Source organism: Lacerta agilis, chromosome 6 (genome assembly GCF_009819535.1).
Source record: "Lacerta agilis isolate rLacAgi1 chromosome 6, rLacAgi1.pri, whole genome shotgun sequence".
Classification (NCBI taxonomy): Eukaryota; Metazoa; Chordata; class Lepidosauria; order Squamata; family Lacertidae; genus Lacerta; species Lacerta agilis.
The window spans coordinates 50057451-50081376 of NC_046317.1; the positions used below are offsets into that span (position 1 = coordinate 50057451).

The 23926-nt window shown below is 39.8% G+C and overlaps 1 protein-coding gene across 1 annotated transcript; it reads left to right on the forward strand.

Moving 5' to 3' along the window:
• The first annotated feature begins 1897 nt into the window (after window positions 1-1897).
• Window positions 1898-19571, forward strand: STK38 (serine/threonine kinase 38). The gene is made up of 14 exons (XM_033152571.1): window positions 1898-2000; window positions 4403-4538; window positions 6694-6745; window positions 7084-7206; window positions 8056-8139; window positions 9739-9862; window positions 10696-10850; window positions 11889-11991; window positions 12726-12787; window positions 13728-13845; window positions 14094-14217; window positions 15408-15503; window positions 18786-18880; window positions 19346-19571. Exons 2-14 carry the CDS (start codon window positions 4408-4410, stop codon window positions 19474-19476), a joined length of 1398 nt encoding a protein of 465 aa, XP_033008462.1. The 5' UTR covers window positions 1898-2000; window positions 4403-4407; the 3' UTR covers window positions 19477-19571.
• Window positions 19572-23926: the final 4355 nt, after the last annotated feature.

Consider the following 23926-nt stretch of genomic DNA (forward strand, 5'->3'; position numbering starts at 1 on the left):
AAAATAATCTTTTGATAATGATAAAATGTTGATAGATCATATTTTACAGTGATCCATTTTAAACAAACTGTCCATCCTCAGTGTTATGGAATGCATTAAGATATATGGTTTTTGCATGGAATTTATCAAGATGTTGTACATCATTAATGCTGGAAGTCTAAATAAAATAAAGCAAGATTATATTTTGCTAATAGCTACGCATTTTTTGAAGAAAATGTCAAAGTTATTAAATGCCATTAAAATGAAAGAAAAAAAACCCACTAGATAGCTATGTTGGCAACAACAAGGACTTCCACAGCTATGTACGAGTTGCTGTCACTGTTCATCTGAGTTATAGTATTATCCTGTAAGTGGATTTAAAAGTAGAATAGGAATTTTTCATCTGAGGCTATATACATATTAGCAGCTTAAAACACAGCAAATTTGTTCTCCCCACTCCCCTTCAAGTCACATTTGCACATTTACATCCGAGAAGGGGCAGGGGTGTCTTCACTCTATGCATATTACAGTACTTGTTTTGGTTTCCCATGCCTGTAGCTTCCCGCAACTCCTATTCTTGAAGCTGTCATCTGAGCACGTGCAACAGCAGTCTCAAATATACACACCTCAGCTTTAACCACAAAGTGATGGTTGCTTGTTTCAAAATTTAGTCTTTAGGGCATCAACTTCCTCAATTCATGGATATTAACGAGTAGGGACCAGAGGTTCTTCATAGGGTTAGTAGACACAGAGTAGGGCTTATGATATGTACCAAGTCTTCTATTAGTTGCATAAATCCTTCCATTGTCTAGAGTCCTTCCCTCAAGTGTCTGTCTCAGAAGATAGATAATCAGGACAAAGAAGAGCTGAAGTAAACTATTGCCCTTTGTTCTTCTGGAAATGGTTTTAAAGAACTGCATGTTTTTAAAAAAATTCAACAGAGGTGGCCAAGCTAGCCTCTTGCAGGAAAAACAAGTCTTTGGGCACTTTTAAGTACAGATTTATTTTGGCATAGGCGTCTGACAAAGTGGGCTATAGTCCACAAGAGTGTATGCCGGATAAACCTGGCATATGGCGTTTTTACGGTGCCGCAATACAAGCAAACGTTTTTGGTGTGATCTGATAAAACTAATGAGCATCACTATTTCCCTATTTGTGCAGAGAAATGCCAAATGCAAGTACTGTGTACTCTACAATGATCAGGAACAAGGCAGGTTCCTGTCTCTTGAAAAGACAGCATAAGAACTGGATCTTTTGAAATTAATACTGTACAAATCTTTATGTGGATTTCGGGTTGTGGAAAAACACCCTGAGGAACCAACGAACCTTCCTGTCTTGCTTTCCATATATGAAAGCGTCGATTCATCCCTAACTGGGAGTTCTGTGGGTGGAGTGTCCTTGAACAGACATTTTTCTTCTAAATAAACGTGCGTGAGCCTAGGCTTCCGACCAAAGCTGCTAAAAACCCGCAACCCTACCCTTACCCTCCCCTGACTTGGGAGCAAACGCCCTCGTGCCGCGTTTACTTCCGCGTAAGCAAGCGGAGGGCGAGGCGGAGGAGGACGCCTTGCGCCGCCCGGGAAACAGTTGCCGACTTCCTCATACGCCGAAGGAGCGGCGCGCAGCAGTCACGAATTTCCCGGCCCTCCCGCCGAGGCGCTAGAGCGGCAGCCGGCGCATGCGCAGCGCCGGAGGCTAGGCAAAAGTGCGGCGGCCCCGCCTCCTCGAGCTGCGGGCGGGGAACGGGCCATCAGGCGAGCCTCGCCCCTTGAAGAGGGCGGCGCCGCGGCCGGGAGAGAGAAAGAGCTCTTCTGCGCATGCGGGCTGTGCCAGAGTTTGCAGTCGGCGCTTGTCCGGTCGCGGGCTCCAGCTTTCCTTTGGGGTGGGGGCGACTGAGCGGGGAGCAAGGGGCGGGGCTCGGCCTCTGGGAACTGCTTCTCCCCTGCTCTCTCTCGTGTTTGTCGGCTGGGAAGGCACTGGACGGCGGGGGCTCCTCGGCGCTGCTCCCAGAAGGGGGTCTGGTAAGCGTCTCTTCCTCCGGTGTTTGCTCTTAATCTCCCCCCCCCCAAAAAAGTTACTCCCCCTCCCTCAGGCTGAGCTGCCTCCCGGGGCGCCATCCTGTCCCGCCCCCTCTTGCCAGGTAGGTACTTTTGTAGCATCCACAGAGGGGAGGGGAGACGCCTCAAGTTGCCCCGTCCACCTCCTCTTCTTCCTCTTCTTGAGTCTCCTGCCCCCCCCCAAACCCATTTTCTTCTTCTTGACCACATAGATTCCTGCTAGGTTTTTAGCGTGACGCCTGACTCTGCCTTTCCTTCCTCTGTTTACACCTGCTCGCCTCTTCCCCCATGCAAACTTCTGTGGAAAATGCACCTCGTGCTCACTTTTCCTTCTTCAACTTCTCCTTGCCGTTTCTGATGGCGAGTGAGGCTTTTGCTGACTTGAGGAGAGGGAATTGCTCCCGAGTAAATGTGCCTAGGAGTGTAGCAGCTCCTTTATAGTTAAGTCTCCTGGGATTCTAGTCATTGTAAAAGCCCTACATGTAAAAAGCACATTTCTTGCCCCTTCCCGCCCCCCAAGCGCTGGGAACTGTATTTTGTTAAGGTTGCTGGGGAATTTGCAGCTTTGGGAGGGGTAAGTTGCAGTTGCCAGGATTATTTGGGGAGAAATGTGTTTTGAATGCATAGGGGAAGGCTTCGCTTTGAATTCTAGTAGGCCCCACCTGTGCTGTACATTTAAAGCTGTACCATGCCACTTTAAAACATCCGTGGTTCCCCCCCAAAAGCATCCTGGCAATTGTGGTTTGTTAAGCATGGTCAGAGTTGTTAGGATACCCCTATTCCCTGCACAGAGCTACAATTCCCAGAGATCCTGAGAACTGTAGCTCCTTGAGGGAAACCGGGGTCTTCCTAACAACCCTTAACACCCATAACAAACTTTGTGGGAAGCCATGGCTGTGTCATGCGGCATGATCCTGTAACTGGCATGGTAGGCTAGGAACACTGCAGATGGGCCATAGTGACACTCTGGTCCTTGGGGATGATGATAATTTTTTTAATGGGAAATTTCAAATGGCGAAAAGGAGCTACAGTTGCCTAGTATCACAAAGAGACATAATTTATATTATGTACTGCTTTTCTTGGAAGGGAGTGCACCGTAAAATGATTGCATTCAAAGAGTCATGCGAGCAAAATACTCACTTTAATTAGTTTAAAGAATTATTTTATATAACTTTTGGTTAGTTTGGTGAGAAGTTCTGATGAAATTGAGAAGGTTTTAAAAGCAGTTACAATTGTTAACAAAAGCAAACGTGTAAGAGCTAATTGGTTCTAGGTTGGCTAGTTCAGTGTTTTTCAACCTTTTTTGGGCAAAGGCACACTTGTTTCATGAAAAAAATCACGAGGCACACCACCATTAGAAAATGTTAAAAAAATTAACTCTGTGCCTATATTGACTATACATAAAGTAATTTTTCAATTTTTCCCACGGCACACCAGGCAACATCTCGCGGCACACTAGTGTGCCGCGGAACAGTGGTTGAAAAACACTGGGCTAGTTACACTGTGAAGAAAATAGGAACAGAAACTTTTGTTTCTGCTGTCATACAAGGCAAAATACTGCTTGGGCTGCAGTCTATGAAAACCTGCTTGGCGGTAAGCCCTATTGAAATCACTGGGACTTGTCTCCAAGTAAATTTGAGCTGAAAATTACGGTAATTTGAATCTTAGTTGGAAGGATTAAAAACCATCTAGTCCACTTCTACTTAGGTACCGGTATATTATCTGCTACTCTAGTATCGCAGATCCATCCATCTTGTGCTTAGAAACCTCCAACAGTTCTTTACCTTGTGTGGCAGCCTGTTCCACTGTCCAGTAGTTCATATGGTCAGGACATTATTTCTTTCCAAAGTGTAATCAATATTCCCTTTCCCTAGACTCTAGAGCAACAGAAACAAATTTGCTCAGTCTTTGTTGACAGCCCTGCAGATATTGTCTCTTACTCAATAGAAGCAAGTTCCAAGGAAATAAATGTGGCTTCTGCTGTGTTTGTAAATACTTTTACATGGAAATACTATGATTGGTTTAAAACATGTTGGTAGAATTTTAATTGACTGGAGATGAAAGTAATAAGAGACGTAACATTTGTAATGCAACCTGAAAATGTCATTCAGAGACATAATAGTTATCACATTTCTTTCCTCCTTGTTCATAACTTATGTAGAAAAACAGGAAGTCTGACTTGTACAATTATTTTGCAACATTGTGGCCTTTTACACTTGTAGCTTCCAGTTTGGGCATATTGCATTTTGCAAAGCTTTTGTTTATTTTTAAACTGGCTCCTTTATTTAAATTTAAGCCATCATGTAGTGTAGATTTCTTGCTACAAGGTTTAGGATCACAGATATTTTCTAATTTTTCTCTTCCAGGAACCATGGCGATGACTGGCCCAGCACCTTGTTCATCTATGAGCAACCACACCAAGGAGCGAGTTACAATGACAAAGGTGACATTAGAAAACTTCTACAGTAATCTGATTGCGCAGCATGAGGAACGAGAAATGAGGTAAATATCCCTGCTGCATGAAAACGGAAATAATGCTATTTTCCTTATATCAAGATTTAAGAAACAATGGATGCCACAAATACGCTGATCATCTTATCCTGCTAGAAGTTTTTATAACACTTTTAAGTCCTCAAAAAGCCTCTAAAATACTTTAGTATGGTGATATTTTTCAGTGCCCATGCTATGGTTGTGCATTTCAAGAAAGGCATATGTTGCAGATGCTTGATGAAAACTAGTAGCAGCATTTTCCTGGAATGAAAGTTGTTTTTCTCTCTCTAGTGTTATGTTTTATTTTTATTTCAGTGTGTCCAGTATAAACAGTTTTTATTGCGAAATGCACTTGGCTCTACTGTGTACTATAATCAAAAGCAGCCTCTCGAAACACATTTTACTGCCTCCTGGATTTCATTCCCTTCTAAGTATTGTATTTTATATTTATCTGTAAAATATATTAACTACTTCCTGCTACAAGTAGTGGTCAGATGTGCTCAGTAAATATATATATATATATATATATATATATATATATATATATATATGCATAAAAGCATTGTTCCAATTTAGCTTTCCCTTATTTGAAATATTTAACAAACACCCCTCTCTTCATTCTGTTGAATGCCAATTAGAACATAGGTCCTTGAAGGTGAAGCCACTGCTGAAAAACACACCTCTCTGGTAGTTACCCATTTCCCTTCGCTTGGTGGGGAAACTCCACCAACATCTCTGTCTAGATGTTGTAGTTGAAAGCTTATTAGGCTGATCAGGTATAGAAATAGCTTGTCATGGCTGCCAGTCTTTTACTATGACATCCAGCCATGTGAAATCTTTGTTAGAATATTTTGCCAGTTCACATGGAATAACATTCCTGCATTGCAGTGGGTTGTACTAGATGACCCTTGGGGTCCCTTCCAACTCTACAATTCTATGGTTCTAACCGTGAGGTACATTTGATGGTGTGTGCTTGACTGGTACCCTAGAACAGTGGTTCCTTCCCCCCACCCCGGCTGATATTGGGGGACCAATTCAGGTTTGCTGATGATCTTGAGAGGGGGGAGAGCTTCATGGTTTTTTCCTTTGTGTTGTATAATTTGTAATGTGCTGTGCTAGATGCGTATTTTTATTGGTTTTTAATTTCTTACATTGTATTTTTTTGTATTACAATTTGCATTCTATGGAATTCAAATTATAATACAGTAAAATACAATAAAGGAAGCAGCAATACAATACAGTTTAAAATCAACATAATAATTTAATGTGGGCATGCTGAAGACCACCTGAATGAAGCTCACAGGAACCCTTGCCTCAGAATTCTATTGTAAGGAGTTTCAGTTCTTTTGAAATATATTGCCTTTGAGCAATTTTCTTGAAAGGCCTTACTAAAATGCATCAGATCTACTCCCTTCTGTATCCTCCTTAAATTTACCCAGCTTTTTATTTGCATATACAGAATAATTAAAGGTTTATTAAGCTGACAGATTGGTTAGAATTGAAGAGACTGACCATTTTCATAGAAATGGAAGTAGTTTATACTGTACTCTAAGAAGCTATAGTGTTTCAAAGGTCATTTTATATGTTTAATGAAATTCTTATGCTTATTTTGTTCTATAATTCTATGAGGTTAATGCAGAAATGAAATCCTTTCCACTTTTTATGTTCTACTGCTCCACCCAGTGACAAATGCAGTTGTGTTGTGCACTATGGATTGGGTATTAGATTGGTTGTGATGATGTGGCCTCTGTTTTTGCCAGCTATCTCCTGTGAGCCCTTTCCCACCACAGACACACCTTGACCTGGCAGTAAGATATTTGATGGTTGATCTAAATCAGGTCTTGATACCTTCCAGATGTTGCTCATCTTGCAATCTGTTTGTACGTCCTTTTTATTATAAATGATTAAACTCTGCTCTTGTTATGTGCCCCTTTTCTTTACAAAAGACTTAATTTGTATGATGTAAATGCACGATAAGAGCAAATTTCCTGTTCATTTTGCAGAAGTTCAAGCAGAAACAGGGTGTTTATCTTGATTGCTGTGTGCATTGAGAAATGAAGCCTTGGAATTCAGTGTTCCAGTTCCTGGCAGATCTGTTCTGTGCTGAAGTTGTATGCATGAACTTGTGGAGACCTCATTCAGAAACTTTATTCTTTTTTTTTCCCAGACAAAAGAAGCTAGAAAAAGTTATGGAAGAAGAAGGCTTAAAAGACGAAGAGGTATTGCATATGCTGAAACTGGCTTTCTTGGTGCTTGTTTCCCATCGCCCCTATATTATTATTAACGATTTAAAGTTATTACCAGCCCTTCATGCTAAGGTCACAGGACGGATTACAACAATTTAAAATACAAAATTAAAAATAGTTTAAAAGCATACAATTATGGAATGCAGCCACAAAAGAAGGGAGGGTCCTCAAAATATACACCTTGGGTGTCAAAGACCAGAGTAAAGATAACAAGCTTTTGCTGTGAATGATTCTGGCCTAGCTGTTGATTTTTAATTTTTTTAAATAGGAAATGACATTAACCTTCCCCCCCCCCATTTTTGAACAACTAGAAAAGAATGAGGAGATCAGCACACGCCCGAAAGGAAACAGAGTTTCTGCGCCTAAAAAGAACAAGACTTGGGTTGGAAGACTTTGAATCTTTAAAAGTAATAGGCCGAGGAGCATTTGGAGAGGTAAGAGTTCAAAATGAAAAAGGCTTCTAAAAAGTATAGACAGCCAACTTCTGATCCTCCAACACCACCAAACAGCTGTGGGTTCCTATTATCACCCTGTTATTAAATGCAAATACAGAGTTTGCTTTCAGGGCAAGTATCCTATCAATAAAAGTAGTTTCTACACTTCTGAAAAAGATGTTAGTAATTTGAAAATCCTCTTAAGGTAATGGACAATTGGACATAGTTGATTTGTTAACATTGAACACAGTTGGGCAAATGAAGTGTAGTTTTATGCTGAGCTCCCTAACAGTTATCTGGTAACATCTGTTTCCTACATGTAGTTATTTACAGAATTCAGGTAATGCTCTAAGCAGCAACAGCATCTTACTGGCTTTTCTGAAAATCATCTAATGGCTAACAGTATAATGTTGTTATTTTCCAAACTTAACTGTCTTAATATCCTGTGTCTACACCTTTTCTAAGTTGCTGTATTCCATTATAGTGCTATAGTAATAATCTGCTTTATTTATACCCATTATCCAAATATTTTGGGTGTACCCTAGGCCTGTCTCAGTTATATGTATTCACTGCATCTCTTACTGTAATTTATTATGAAGGGTAGCTTTGTCATGAATGTTAGCCAGGAAGGAAAAATAATAATTGACTCAATGCCAGATAGTGTTATGCTCCATAGCAGCTGAAAACTAGATATACTACACTGGTAGGTACAGAAGGCTCTATATATTGTGCAATCATCCCCAAAACAGAGCACTTTTCTCCCCTAATTCTCCTTTCTGTAACTGTTTGTCTTAAACAAAATGGCTGAAAGAGGTTTTAATATGTGCATTGTTTTTCCACAACTTCTAGGTGCGGCTTGTTCAGAAGAAAGATACAGGGCATGTGTACGCAATGAAAATACTACGGAAAGCAGATATGCTTGAAAAAGAGCAGGTAAATACTGATTCCTAATGAGAGTATGCAGATGTCAAAAGTAAGAATGTGCAAGCAATGTGAAGTTCTTCTTTTCTGCTGGAACCATTAGACTCAGATGGGATATCTTAAATTATCATTTTTGGGGGAAATTTGGAATGCATGGAAGGCAGAAGAGAACCTTCTAGGAAAAAGAAACTCTGTAATCACCAAATGGAATGTTACAGGTAGGTAGCTGTGTTGGTCTGCCGTAGTCGAAACAAAAAAAAAATAAAAAAATCCTCCCAGTAGCACCTTAGAGATCAACTAAGTTTGTTCTTAGTATGAGCTTTCGTGTGCATGCACACCTCTTCAGATACACTGAAACAGAAGTCACCAGACCCTTATATATAGTGAGAGAGCGGGGAGGGGTATTACTCAGAAGGGTGGTGGGAATGGGTGATTGGCTGATAGGTGTGGTAAACCTGTTGATGACTGCAATTGATCTTACAGGAAAAAGCAAGGGGTAAGATGGCTAAAAATAGCTTTGTCATGTATAATGACATAACTATAACGAGATAAGAATCCAATGTCTCTATTCCGGAGAGACCTGGTCTGAATAGAGACTACCTATCCCTCGGTAGCAGAACCAGTGGTCAGGGATGGTGGAAGTTGTAGGCCAAAAACATCTGGGTACCCAAGGTTGAGAAAGGCTGCTCTAAATACTCACACACGCCCTCATTCACACTTAGCCATAATTTGACATACTGTAACTTACAAACCAGGCCAATGCCAGTATCAGTAAAAATGCAAATAGCAGCAACAAATGCCAAAAAACACATAAGCTTAAAAACAAGGGCTTGCTAGAAAGGTTTTCAAACAACATGAAACCAGCAGAACAGGATATAAACCTAATCTTTCTGGGCAGGGAGTTAATATACCGGGTGCCATGACACAAAAAGCAGTCTTTTATAGTGGGTGGTAACACACTTCTTAAGGCAACAGAATGCATAAAAGGGCTTTGCTAGATGTCGGAGGGCAGAGAGACTAATGGGAAGAAAAAGTGCTTTTAGACAACTTGTCCTAAGCTATTGTGGGATTTAACCTAGAATTACACTCAGAAACAGACCAACCACCAGTGCAGCTGATATTAGCAAAGGGATAACATGTTTCTGAAATGTTGTTGTTTAGTCATTTAGTTGTGTCCGACTCTTCGTGACCCCATGGACCGGAGCACGCTGAAATTCAGAGCATTCTGAAATGTGGTGATGGTCAAATCTTTAGCTGCAGCATCCTGCATTAACTGAAAGTTCTGAACATTTTTCAAGGGCAGCCCCAACTGAGCCCTCTTAACTAAGTGGCTGCTGCTGGTAAGGGGAGGGATTTGCTCATTTTTAAATTTTATTTCCTGTTCACAGTTGGGATGGGTTTATAGCCCATTGCGTGTACCTTGACTCACTTGACTGTGCGGCACCTGTGCTGCTGGCATGCACCATTCTGCAATTTGAAATGTAACTAATATTAAAAATTAGTTGCCGTTTGGGGACCTCTTGGGTTATGAACAACATTTGCAAATATTGTGTAAATATTTCTTTAATTACAACTTGCTTCTTAAAAAAAATAAAATGTATCCCTCTCCAGGTTGGCCACATTCGAGCAGAACGTGACATTCTAGTGGAGGCAGACAGTTTGTGGGTGGTAAAAATGTTCTATAGTTTCCAGGATAAGCTGAACCTCTACTTAATTATGGAGTTTCTGCCTGGAGGTAATTATTTTGAACTTCTGTGTCATCTAATATTGCTTGATATTATTGTGAATGCTGACTACATGACAAGTTATATGCCTCATTTTGAAATGTGCTAGTCACTGATTAGCATGTATTGAACAATTCACAATCTGAAGTGATGTACCCATAGACTATAGTGGAACTATAGGAAAGGCAGTTTTGAGCATATGAAATCCACTGATAGTGAAGCAGTCCCACTCCAGGTTGACTTTTGCTCTTTATTGTTTATTGGTCAGGGTGTTCATGTGGATTTTTAAGGGAGAATATTACTGTTTTGACCAAATGACCTATCCACTTTACTGCTCAACAACTTTTCAGAGCTATATCCAGACTTTCATTTTTACTTGTTATTGACAGAAATAAGTTGAGGCTGGCCCATGCAGGAATTTGATTATATTGTATTTATTTATGCTGAAATTAGAAACATGAACTTGTTAGAAGGAAACTTGGTGAAATTGAGGGCATATTCAAAAGGCCATTCTGCTGTTTTAGGCTGCTATATTTATGATGGAATGTGCATCTACTTTTGGCCAATTCAGAATCCTTTACTAGCAGTTGCAAGGAGTAAAGCATGCACATTTTCCAGGACGTAATGTAATTCTGTCTATGATGCTATTTCCTTGCCTGTGTAGGAAAGAAAATAGACTAAGTAGCTATTTAAGAAGTAAATGAAATAGCTCTGAGGAAAAAGAGACTTGGAACAGAAGATGGTGTATCTTGGAATTTAGGCCAAGCTAAGAGGACAACTAGATATGGCATTACAAAGAAACTGAATACAACTTATCTTCACTTCCTGTTCTCTGTACATGCAGGTGATATGATGACATTATTGATGAAAAAAGATACTCTAACAGAAGAAGAAACTCAGTTTTATATAGCAGAGACTGTGCTGGCTATAGATTCAATTCATCAGCTGGGTTTTATTCATCGTGATATCAAGCCAGATAATCTCCTGTTAGACAGTAAGGTATGAGTATTATTTACTGTAAGCTGTTTCAGGGACAATGAAAATATTTATTACTATTAAGTTATATGAACCCCCTTTTACAGACATCACAAGGTGATTTCCAATCATACAATTAAAAATGGGGTTGAACTAGATGACCCTTTGGTTCTCTTCCAACTCTACAATTCTATGATTCTGTAATAAAGATAGGTTTGAAAACAATATAAATAAACACACAAGGCAGAGATCTAATATTATTTTATTAATGCTGTGTTAATTTACTTTGGAAACCCCAGAGACGGAAATGGGAGACTAGTGCTAAATAGCTTAGATGCATAAAAATAAATTATACAGTAATGTGTGGTATGTCATGCATGAACCAGAAGGCGGCACCTCCATCAAATCCAAAACCCAGGAGGCCTCAATAGCATGTGTTTCCCATACCACCATCCAGACTAGAGAAATAAATTATAGCGTTCTAGTTAGGATTCCTGGCATTCATGCTTTGGGTGCTGAAGAAGAGTCATGACATTTTATTTTGGTTGTGAGTTTTTGTTGTTGTTCTCCTGCTTCCTGTACATGTTCTTAAAATTTCTTAAGTGAATAGTTTCATTCATGCACAGTATGTATCACCAAGCTATCTTGGCCACAATTACCCAAGGCTCTGAATGAGTTGGTCAGAGTCATTTTATCTTGCTAGAAACCTGGTCTTGAGATCAAGGCCAGTTCAGGCTTTTAAGACCATGGTCAAACATTCAGTACCTGAACTCCTTAGATCTAGTTACAGGTAGGTAGTTGTGTTGGTCTGCCGTAGTCGGAAAAATTTTTTTTTCCTTCCAGTAGCACCTTAGAGACCAAATAAGTTTGTTATTGGCTCATACCAATAACAAACTTAGTTGGTCTCTAAGGTGCTACTGGAAGGAATTTTTTTTATTTTGTTTGAACTCCTTAGTGGTTTTGATACAATCAAATGTTATATAAAATTTGTTTAAAAAATTTTTTTTAAAAAATGAGGTTGCCTTGTATCTCCTTATTTTGTGTTTGTTTCTTGACATGTAGGGCCATGTGAAACTATCCGACTTTGGTCTCTGCACTGGACTTAAGAAAGCACATAGAACAGAGTTCTATAGAAATTTGAGCCACAACCTTCCTAGTGACTTCAGTAAGTTGTCTTGTACCTAAAACGTCTTTTGATCTTGTTGCTAGGCAGAAATATTGATGGGCTTGCAGTCTTAAGACGGGAATCAAAATGATAAATGGGACGAGGAGGGGAGAAGGAAACAAGCAAGCTTGATAATCGGTTCTTAAAATTACACAGAGTTCTTATAATGACCAGCTTGAATATAAACAGTTGATGGGGAGCTAAATGGCACTGGCAATCTCAGCGGACTTGATGGAGTGACTCTGTAGGCGCATCTGTCCCTCTGCTGCAGCTTGATGGAATGACTGCTGCTAAATATCTGAGGGAGGCCTCAAAATACTGCTTTTGCAAAAATGCAAAGCAGGATGGATACCTACTGAAGATTTTGAGTGTAGCCACCAAAGAATAAATTGTCTGTAACTAGAAGGAATAATACACATCCACTTTAATAAATATGGAGCCATTTTTTGAAATGTATGCAAATGAATTCTGAACTTTCATCTTGCTGTCAGTCACATATAACTTTTATTTATTTTTACTATGCTATTCTAGCTCTCTTTCACATAGTCATCCTCTCATGTACACATGCACATTTCTGGGTTGTATGGGGTGGGGAGAGGGAGCATACTGGGATTCAGGGGAATATGTTAAAAGTAGGGAACTATTGTAAAAAAAGTAAACCTCATCAACACTTCATTGAAACAGAGCCATTAAACACAAAGGTAAATAATATACTACCTGTCTTCTATCTTTAGCTTTTCAGAATATGAACTCCAAAAGGAAAGCAGAAACTTGGAAAAGAAACAGGCGGCAGCTGGTAGGTATTGCTCTGTCTAGAGATTCTTCCCTCTGTGTAGAGATCATGTCATATTTTGTGTTTAGGACCTTGAAGATCCTGCTGAGAAATCAGTATGTAATGCATACTTCTTTTGTTCTTTGCCACTTGTTCTCATCTAGGGAAATAGAACCATAGAGTTGGAAGGGATCTCAAATGTAACCAAAGGCTTAGATCAGGGTTAGGGGCTCCACAAGCCTGATCTTCATCAGGATTTATTTTGCAGGCCAAATTTGACAGGTGGGATCGCCCAACTGTCAGCCACATGTCGTCACTATGGCACACGATGGCACACGATGGATAGGCAAGTTGTGTCTCCCTCCTGTCAAAATTACTTGTGCAGGGTTCCCAAGTGATGTTGGAGGGTTAAACAGGCAGTTGTGGGGAGGCTTAAAAGCCACATGACTGTTTTATACTCCAGATGTCAGGGGTTCAAAGGGGGAGTATGGGGAGGCTTGCCAAAGAGTAGCACTGCTTCCTCCAAGGTGCACTTGTTTGGGAGCACTCCTTGCATCATAAAAAGAACAATTGAGAGCTTACTTTAAGCTCCTTTGAAGCCCCACCCTTACTTGCCTCACAACTGACATTTTATATAACTTTGACTTTCCCAAAACAGCCTGGCAGGCCAAATGGGGAGACCTGGGTGGGGGGAGGGACACGTTTGGCCTGCAGGCCATAGGTTCCCCATCCTTGGTTTAGATTTCTCAAATAATAATTTCATGGCAGCAAAAGAGGCGCAGTAGGACTTTGTTTATGGCCAGAGTATCACATTGCCCTCCAGCATCCTGAAGTAGAGACACAAACAAATTTGTTTGCAGACTTGTTCATTAATAGTGACTGCAGAAGTCATTTTTCTGGATATTCCCTGTGCTCATTGATAAGATACAACAGAAAATGTGTAACAGGTGATGTTTGATTTCAGGCCTTCTCTACAGTGGGAACTCCAGATTATATTGCTCCAGAGGTCTTTATGCAGACAGGCTACAATAAGCTTTGTGACTGGTGGTCACTTGGGGTCATCATGTATGAGATGCTAATTGGTAAGAAACAACCATTCATGTATCTAAGAATAAAAAATATGATATTGTAGATCATTGCCCCTCACCTGGCTTCTAAATAATATGTTATATATAATACTGCTTTTCTTCTGCTTGGCTACTTTTAGCTGGATTTTTAATATGCAATTGGTGGTGCTTGACCTTAAAATAAATTTAAGAAGGTAGAAGATGATAGCTGCACTTCACTGGACTTCATTAATCACTAATTGGAACTTTCATAACTTTCTCAGGTTACCCTCCTTTCTGTTCAGAGACTCCTCAAGAAACTTACAAGAAGGTGATGAATTGGAAAGAGACCCTAATATTCCCTCCAGAAGTTCCAATCTCTGAGAGAGCCAAGGATCTTATTCTAAGGTACCAGATCATTTATCTGCTGTCATCAGATACAAGATTTCTCAACATTCAGTCTGCAAGTTTGGGCTACCACTTTGTGATCTTACAAAAATAAGAGTTAGGCTTCCATATTTTAAAAACTCTGTAGGCAGCACACTATCATTCAGAAGTATTAGTTTTAAAAGTTGCTTAGGCAAAGCACCCCTGCTCTCTCCTTATTTCACATTGCTTCTTACTTTATTCCTTTTCCTAAGCAGTTGCAACAGTTGTCTGCTCCAGAGAGCCCATAACTTGGGCAAATGCTTTAGCCTACGTACCCACAAGGATTCCCTCATCAACCACAGCACCATTGCTATTCCATGGTGGGTTTTCAGGAATGTGGGAACCTCTCCTGTGCTGCCTCCAGCTTCCTTGGCCAGCTGCATAAAGCGAGAAAATTATTCCCTTATGTATTGTGTATGTTGCAGAAGAGGATGGTTATTCTCCCTTATGTTGAACCTCCAGCAAAAGTCAGGATAGAGCGAGAGAGACTTGTGTGGCTTCTAAACTTCCTTGAATCCCAGTTTTAGAGGCAACTTTTCCCTAGCTCCTAATGTTCTGTGCACTGGAAAATATTAAGTGAGTGTCTGAACTCTGTGTTGCACAGAATTTCCAAAGAGAGTATTACTGCTTGATAAGCACGTTAAACGGAACAGAAAAAAAGAAAGAAAGCATTGAAAATCTTGCAATTTATTACATTGTCAGATAATGAAACATTGGGGAAACATGTATCATAACAAGTGGCATTAAGCAGTCCATATCTCACTGGAAGAGACGCAGAATTGTAGTGGTTTGATTAATATGGCATAAAAATGTTCTGGAGCCTCACAACTTCTCAGTAATGCACAGAGGGCTTAGCATGGGGAACATGATCCCTTATGACCAGATGACTGGAGGAAAGTCAGAGTAATGCAGCTATTGCACTGCTCCCAGTGTTTTGGAGGACGGGGAAATAATGTGAAATGGCTTTAAAAACAACGCTCATTAACCCCACACAGATACTAAGGTTTTTTCTTCCAGTATATGGAGACCTGCTCTAGAGACTTCCATTGGGGAAAAAATTGCATTTACTTTGAATTGTATTTGTTTTATTGTCAGTTGTTCCCTTTCCCACTTAGTAGTTTGTTTCCCCACTTTTTGAATATTCTGTGCTGCCTTTTTTGTCTGTGCAGATTTTGCTGTGAATGGGAGCACCGAATTGGTGCCCCAGGTGTTGAAGAAATCAAAACAAACCCCTTTTTTGAAGCCGTTGACTGGGAGCATATCAGGTACAATGTTTTATTTCGTCTAGGACACTGTTCTTTAAGTTTTTCTAATTCAGTTGCTTAGTGTGCAGTAATTCCCTATGAGGGTCATTCCATGAAAATGAGGAAAAAATTTAAAAAAATATTTTTTTAAAAAAATATTTTTTTTACATGTTAAGTTTGTGTACACATATCAAATTGTTTTGGCAACAAAACAAATTATTCCCAGAATGCTTCATTCCAAGATGGCAACCACCTGAATGTAGCACATGTTGCAAATGAATTTGTTTTTGAAGTTAGACATACATTAAAGGTAAGATAAAATCTATTCAAACCATGTAAACAATTATTGTAATATGTATACTGAAAGCTTAAAATGTCATCTTTTGATTGCAAATAGTCTATATTGCTCCAATTACATTTTTCATTGGTATTGATTGATTTTAATTATTGATGATGAAGCTGTAACGTGAGTTACCAAAACAAGTTATTTTTAGAATATCTTCCTGAATTGGAGCTTCAGAATTAAACTTTTCTGCATTTTCCTTCTAGGCAATAGATGCAATGTAATCATGTAAACATTATAATTTTATGTTACAGTTTGTGCCCTACAAACACTATCAAAATGTGTAACGTGAGTTACCGCAATTATGGTAACTCGCGTTACAGTGCTCAAATTTTGCATTCTAATTGCTCTTTTCGGAAAATTACTTTTTGGAAAATTACACCTGTGTGGCACAGGATGAAATTCAAAGTGCTCACTGGAAACAAAACCAAGTAAGCTTGTTTACTTGTTCAATGTGCTATAGTGGGAAGCACCACCCATTGGTTCTTGCTTTTGACAATTCTGATCATTCAAAGGAGACAGTGGTATGTTACATAGATTTCATTTTGCAGAAGATTCGTAAAGAAGTTGACATAATTAATGTATGGTCTGATGGACCGAGCTCACAATTTAAGAACAAATATGTTGTGGCTGCAATTGCTGCTCTTGAAGAAAAGCACCACAAGAAAATAAGGTGGAACTACTTTGCTACATCGCATGGCAAAGGCCCAATTGATGGCATAGGAGGGACCATTAAGCGTCAAGTTTGGAATGCAGTGAGAGCAAGAAAGCAAATAGTTTTCAACAGTGGCGTAGCAAGCCTCTGCGCTGTTGGGGGCGGCGGCGGTGCAGAGGCACCCCCCTGGGGGAGGGGCATGACGCATGCGTCGTGACGTCACAGCGCACGTGGATGCAGAAAGGCGGAATTTCTCCCTTTCCGCGGCTTTTTTTCAGCGGGGGTGGGCCAGCGAGGAGGGGGTGACAAGCGTGACAACCCCCCTCGCTGGCCCGCCCCCCCTGCCGAAAAAAGCGGCGGAAAGGGGGAAAAGAGAAGCAGAGCAGGTGCTTGAATGCGCCTGTTCTGCTTCCTTCCCCCCCCAGCGGTTTTTTTCGGCGGGGGGTGGGCCAGCGAGGAGGGGTGTCATGCCAGTGTGACACCCCCTCCTCACTGGCCCACCCCCCGCCGAAAAATAGCTGCTGGAAAGGGGGGAAGGGCGACATGCCCCCATTCGGGGCCCACCCGGCGGGGCGGGGGGGAGGGGCCAGCCAAAGTGTCACCCCCTCCCCTGGAACTAGGGGCGGCCTGCCCCCCTTGCTACGCCCCTGGTTTTCAGTGCCACTCAGTTTGTCACCACAGCAACTAAAGTCTCTATGGTGAAAGTAGTGGAGATCACACCAGGCCAAATCGTTAAAAGAAATGCTACGCTGAATACAATGAATATTTTCAAAAGTGCGCAGCCAGTGAAGGCCATATCAAAGTTGCACCATATTAAGATTCTGGAACACAAACCTATTTGCTCCATACTTTCTAAAAATAGTGATGCAGTAACTAAGCAGACCTATGAAGTGGGAGTTCTACCTTCATTTAGTTCTAACCTTCCTCCTGTTGCAGGTTCAACAGTTCCTGCTGATATTAAGCTTGGATCTTGGGTAGAAGTGAGTTATGAGGGAAATGTTTTTTTCCAGGAACTGTGAAAGACATTAAAATTGTTGAAGAGCAGCAGGAGTACAAAGTTAGTGCTATGAAAAAAACTGGAAATTTCTGGACATGGCCTATGCCTGCTGATGAAATATTTTACATCTGATCTAAAGTCATTGGCGTAATTTCCCCACCTACTATGGTTAATTCAAGAGGCTATTATAGATTCTAAACTGTCTCTAACATTCATGTTTAAATAAATATTTGTCAAAATTTCCTAAGTGACAAGAAAATAATTGTTTACCTTCATAAAATTCCAATGTATGAAATTATTATTTGAAAAGTAACGCGAGTTACCATATTATGTAACGTGAGTTACCATGAGAAAAGTTATTCAATTAATAACCATTGAAATTTGAGATGCCTGACCACTATGCTATGAAAGGCAAGATTTCTGTAATACTATTACCTAAAAAGTTTTTTTCTAAATTCCTCGTAAGAGGAAGAAAAAGGAAAAACGTGGGTACATAAAATTAAGCTGTCCAATTCATGTAACGCGAGTTACCACACAAAAATAATTTTTATTTTTAATATTTTGAAATTAATATGAAAAAGGTAATAGGTTTTTAAAATAACCAGGTATGTATTATATACACAATTATTTTATTCAAGATTGCTTCTCATTTACTATGTTTAGATATTACTTAATTGTTGTAATCATAAGTCAAATGTAACGTGAGTTACCATGGAATGACCCATGAGCAAGGCAAAGTTTGAACTTCAGAAGAACCTCTGACATAGATTTTGATTTTTGGTACTTACTTGCATTATAAACTTTAATTGAGAACGATTCTTAATAGAGCTGGTGTGGAGCTCAGGTCGTTGCTTCCTCTCCATGCAACAAGGGAAAGATAGAGGACTTTATTCATTTTTTCTTCTACTGCTCAGGAAGACCCAGGCTTTTCCTTTTAATCCCACCAATCATCGCCTGGGACGATGACCGCATGAAATACTTACTGGCGGATGCCAACCCACTGATATCACGTGGAGTGGCCATCTATATACTACAGGCCCTGAAACTCAAGGCCACCTTTTTGGCTAACTTACCTCAGCCCTAGTCCTATGTAACTTCCTGCCATAGACAGTCAACATGCCCTGTTATTGCTCTTTATCTCATCTGTATTACTCAGCATGATTTTACACTTAATGATTTAACTGTATTCGTAGTATTCTATGTATAATTGCGACAGGTCACACTGCCTGGTCTCTCACAATGTGCTATGGCCATTGGCTAATGTAATAAATAAATTGTTGTTTTGTTGTTGTTGTTGATTCTTAATAGGGAGAGACCAGCGGCAATATCCATAGAAATCAAAAGTATTGATGATACTTCAAACTTCGATGAATTTCCGGAATCTGATATCCTTAAACCAGCAGGTAGATATTTCCACTTTGGTTTTTATTTCTTTTTTATGTACAGTTTTAGCTTTAATCTCTTTCTCTCAAAAGTAGGTATTTCATATAAAATAGTTAATACTCTACTACAGGCTCAGTTTTGCAAATCCTCATGCTCTCACTTCCATTATGTTTCAGCTTGACCTACTGAAAAGGTTTTCAGGAAAGGGCTTTGTCTAATGTTAGAAGCACAGTCCAAAATTCAATATAGCCAGTAAGCCATCACAGTTAACTGCATGTACTCATGGTTAACTCTGTGTTACATTGTAGCCAAGTGTGTCTAGTGACCTTATTTTTGGCTTTTTTCTGCTTCTGGTATTGTTAAATCATTTCCCCCCTCTTTCTTGATAATTTTGAAGCATTCTCTGGTAATGCAAAGTTGTGTTCTGTTAAACTCCTTAGTTATTACTAATAACTTAATACCTCTATATTCTTTTTTAAAATCAGTGACCACAAGCAACCATCCAGAGACAGACTACAAGAACAAAGACTGGGTCTTTATAAATTATACCTACAAGCGATTTGAAGGCCTGACAGCTCGAGGGGCAATACCTTCATACATGAAAGCAGGAAAGTAGTGACTCACAACAAAACTATTCCTGAACCTTCATTCTTTCTTGTCAGCACAAGTTTTTTCTCCTATGCTTCATAAACTTTATCTGAGGTCTGTGAACTCCTGAGAAGAGTGCAAAATAACATCATTATGCACAGTGTTTACATTTAAATGGATTTATGCATTGAAAACTTCCACAAATGGCACTTATGAGCCTGCCTTCGCAGATTTTATTGCAGAAATAGGTTATTCTGGCTTTAGTTAAAATTCCTAGGACTGTTACTTCAAGAAGGAGAGTGCAAGCTTTTATTTACATTGCAGAGTATAACATAATTGTGGTTTGGTTGTTTTTTTTGTATCTTCTGTACAAAAGGTACAGCATAATTCTAAGGGCTAAGGTATTGTACAGGAAACAGAGCAATAACTAGTATGAGGTAGACCAAATTCTCAGAAGCTTATCCTATAGGAGGGCAAAACCTATATTGCCTTAATTGTCACTAGTGTGTTGTATACTTAGTTCAAAAGCCTTTTGGATAGCAATTTTTTTCAACCCAACAATGGCCTCAAAAGCTGCTGCACTTTACTGTTGGTACTAAAATAGTAATCCTAAAGTATTGAGCTTTCCCCCCCTTCTAAACTTCAGATTTGGGGAATGTTACACTTTTTTATAAGCATTGTCAAGAGAGCTAAAGATGATTCCTTGTGAGATTTATGTAACTGCATTCTACGTGGTAGTAAGAGAGAAATCACTGTTAATAGCGTTATTAGGATACCATAGTTAATACTGTGAAAGGAGCCCTGCTTTTTCATATTCTTTCCCTACTTCTCACCCTCAAGACTCTGATTAATGAAAGCTTAGGAAGTTGCTGCAAGCAGAGAATTGTAAAATGTAAGTGTTTAGCTGGTGGCATAATATACTTTGGAGCTTTATCTTTCTGAAGCTTGGATGCAGAGAGCCCTGATGTGCCTTTTGGGATAACCTAGGAGTGCTCTACAGGAAGTAATGGGATCATAGTGACTGGTTGTTCAAAGGATCTATATGGTGCAGTTCCACTTCTTGGGCTGTTGCCATTAGGTGGCACTGACCCTCTGAGTGCCCTCCCAGGCTCTGCATGATGCAGCCATCATTTGGTGTATCTCATGTAGTTCACCATATTGTTCAGATAACTAACTTTGAAATCATTTGTTCAAGACAATGGTAATCTCCAGACTGAGGGTGGGGGCAGGTAACGGTACAGGAGGAGACCTAGTGCATCTGGAGCCAAAATGAAGGCAGGAAAGCCAGAGGAGGAGACCTAAACATGATGACTTGGGATGGTCCTTGTACATCAGGATATGTTACCGGGCAATTTAGTAAAAACATTAAGCTTTCCTTTAGTAAGGTGCTCTGATGCCCAAGTAGGCTGAAAGAAGCTGAAGTCCTTTGTTCTTGTACAAAGGTAGGGATCAGGATTCAGTTGTAATTTAGGAGACAGTCGTCAAATATTATTGTTGTCTCTTGCCTTTAGAAGATCTGATGAAGCCTGCAATATTTCAATAACAGATGTCTTAGTCATTTTCACTGAATGTGCATAATTATGCAGTAGTTCACTTGGCCTCTGATGGTTCACCTGTCCTTATCAGATTGGAGTTTTAGCAAATTAATTGGAGGGATTACTGTGCTAAAACATTAAAAACTGTTTTAGTAGTGGTTGTTCTCCACTCTGCACTGTTACACATGCCCTCACTGGTAGGCAGTCTTATGTACTGGTTTGGAAATCATCATACCATGAGTGTTTCCTATCTTTCTTAGTACTCCTATAAATCCAGATAGATCCCATTCCTTAGTTTTCTAGATGTGGCAATGCACAGAAGCTTCAGAGAGAAGGTCACTAATGTAATATTTTGCATTTAGGCTTTGTCCGCAAAATGTATCTAGAGAGGCTATAGGGAAGTAACCCTTAATCCTGCTTTAATATATCCTCTGTGCCTAGTTTGTAATTATTACTGTGCTCCAATGACGTGTCCCACATATGGTGGGGCTAGAGTTTTGCTTACTTGTTAGATAATGATGGGTTTAAAGTTAAATTTCTGGTGCTTGCTGAACGTTGAAACTATGTAGCATACATAACTGGTGCTTTAAAAGCCTTTTTTTAAAAAAGCTGTAGAAGGTCTCAGGATAACCTGATTGCCTAGAGAGCTGCCCAGCCAATAACTTGCACAAAAGGGAAGAAAACAAGATTCTTGTATGCCTCTTTGATGTTTCCTTTTGCATTATGACCATTTAGCAAAGCATCTCTGTGCCACAGTGTGACAGATGAGTGCAAGCATTATGTGTACGTGAGTAAATTAAATTGCAGTACGAGGTGTAATTTTCTGTCTTCTACTGTTGGGAATTTTTGAAAGATTTACTTTGTGTATTGTAGTGAGAATGAATATAGCATATTGTTATAACTGAATCCTTGTTCCTGTAGTCTCTGCAGCAGCCAAGAGCATAGTTGAGTTGCCAGAGGTCACCCAGTGTGCTTAATTAACACTGCCAGTGCAGTGAATGAAGGCTCCCCACAAATAAGGACATTATGCATCAACAAGCTTATGGAAATGAGAATTAAGCATTTGCGAACTTGGAACATCCGTCTAGGAACCATTTTCTTTTTTGGGGGGTGGGGTAAAATCAATGCTGCCCTCATAGCAGCATTATAGCTTGGATTCCTATGGTTTTGGGTTTTTTTAAAAACAACAACACTAAAACAGGAGTATTAACTGATATCATATATTGGCTGTTGCAAAGAATGTTGGCTTCCTTTTAACAATTTTTTTAGAGAGCTTCCGCATGAACTCTGTCACTGCAGTAAATGTCCTCTTAAATCAGTTAAGTATTCTGTTGGCACTAATTTAGAGAATTAAGGTTCTCATTTAACCAAGATCTGAAACCTGTATTTAAATCCTAGTTAAACAGGAATCCCAAGAAGCCTTAATGACCATTGTAAGTGTCAATGCTTAATGCCAATGCTTAACCACAATTAATGTGGCAGGGAGTGCACAATCCACAGGTGGCTGCCAATCTCCTGTTGCTAGCTCTTGTCACCCTGCAGCAGCCCATAGTAAATTCTAGAGAAACTGTTGCCTTTCTGGGGTGGCACATTTCTTCTTCGAAAGCAGTTTTAGATCTAGAAGCCAAACAGTTACACTGCTTACTCATAATTCAAGTTGGTATCATTTTTCTGTTTCCTGCTCTACTGAGGTATTTAGTAACGCTGATGTCTCTCTGGCACAACAAAAAGCTGCAAAATACTACATTTTTGGCGTGTCTGGGTACAGGAGAAAATTCCTGGCTGAGACTTAAGATGAGCAAAGCTGCCAGTTGTGTGTGATTATTAGCAGAGTATTGCACTTAGGTACCGCTTAACCAATGTGCCTGGGTTCCGCCTTATGGCAGATGAAAATTGATTTTGTATCTGCATACAGCTGTAACTACTTGCAGTGTAAAATTTCATATACTTTGTACATGATTCTGGGGTTTTGTGTGAAGACCAATTTTTATGGAAGTGTCTTTGCATTCTGAGCTGTTTAAAATACTTCCTCAATAAATGTAGTTTTGCTAATGTTTTGTGAGTTATTTGAATTGAAAAGCTTATTGTTCACAACAGATGACACTGAGGTAATCAAAGGGGGGGGGTGCCTGGATGTATTTGCTAAGTGTGTTGATTAGGTGCAATTAGAGTGAATAATGAGCAATAGACATGTTCACGTTTCCAGTCGCTGAATCCCCCCCCCCCCGACATCTTCATTGAAAGTTCAAAAAGTACATAATTATATGTGCACTAAACATGGTGTGATGTACATAAAAGAGAAAAATGAAAAGAGAAACAGCACCTGTGTAAAAGGGGAAATAAAGGGGGGAGGGGGGAAACCCAGTTCCTGAATTTAAGTTTTGGAAATAGCATAACTTCGGTAAGGGAGGCAGGATAGAAAGGGATACAGAGCACTGGATAATTACTGGGAGGGATAGGATGGGGAACTGTAGATAAGGCCTGCCTCTCCAAAGAAAGTGTCGTAGAAACCCTTTTGGTTATGCTTGAGAGCACTTACGAGCATCCTCCTCCTCAGCCATGCATTTTGCAAACTTTTGTTCTAACATGAAATATTTTCAAGGTGGCTTCATGTGTGTTAGAGATTGGGGTGGCACCAGGTGTTTCCTGTTACACGGGATGTGGCTATATACATTCTTTATACCATGTGTACACACAGGTGGGGGCTGGGGCCAGTGTGGCTCCCTCCAGAGAGTACAGGTAGTTCTTTAGCATCAAGGAAATGCAAAGAAAATGATTTTCCAAACCATATTCAAGTTGACTAGAAAAACAACAACCAAAGAGAAGACACAGCATTAGAAACAACGCATCAGATAAAAGGCAACTCTGAAAACTATGATGCAGGACGTAAGCAACTACCAGAAAAGTATTAAAAAAATTTTTTATTTAAAAGTATGATAATGT

Coding starts and splice junctions, on each gene's coding strand:
- STK38 (XM_033152571.1), top strand. CDS start 4,408: ATGGCGATGACTGGCCCAGCACCTTGTTCATCTATGAGCAACCACACC. Junction 11,992..12,725: donor CAACCTTCCTAGTGACTTCA/GTAAGTTGTCTT, acceptor TTCTATCTTTAG/CTTTTCAGAATATGAACTCC. Junction 14,218..15,407: donor GCCAAGGATCTTATTCTAAG/GTACCAGATCAT, acceptor TTGTCTGTGCAG/ATTTTGCTGTGAATGGGAGC.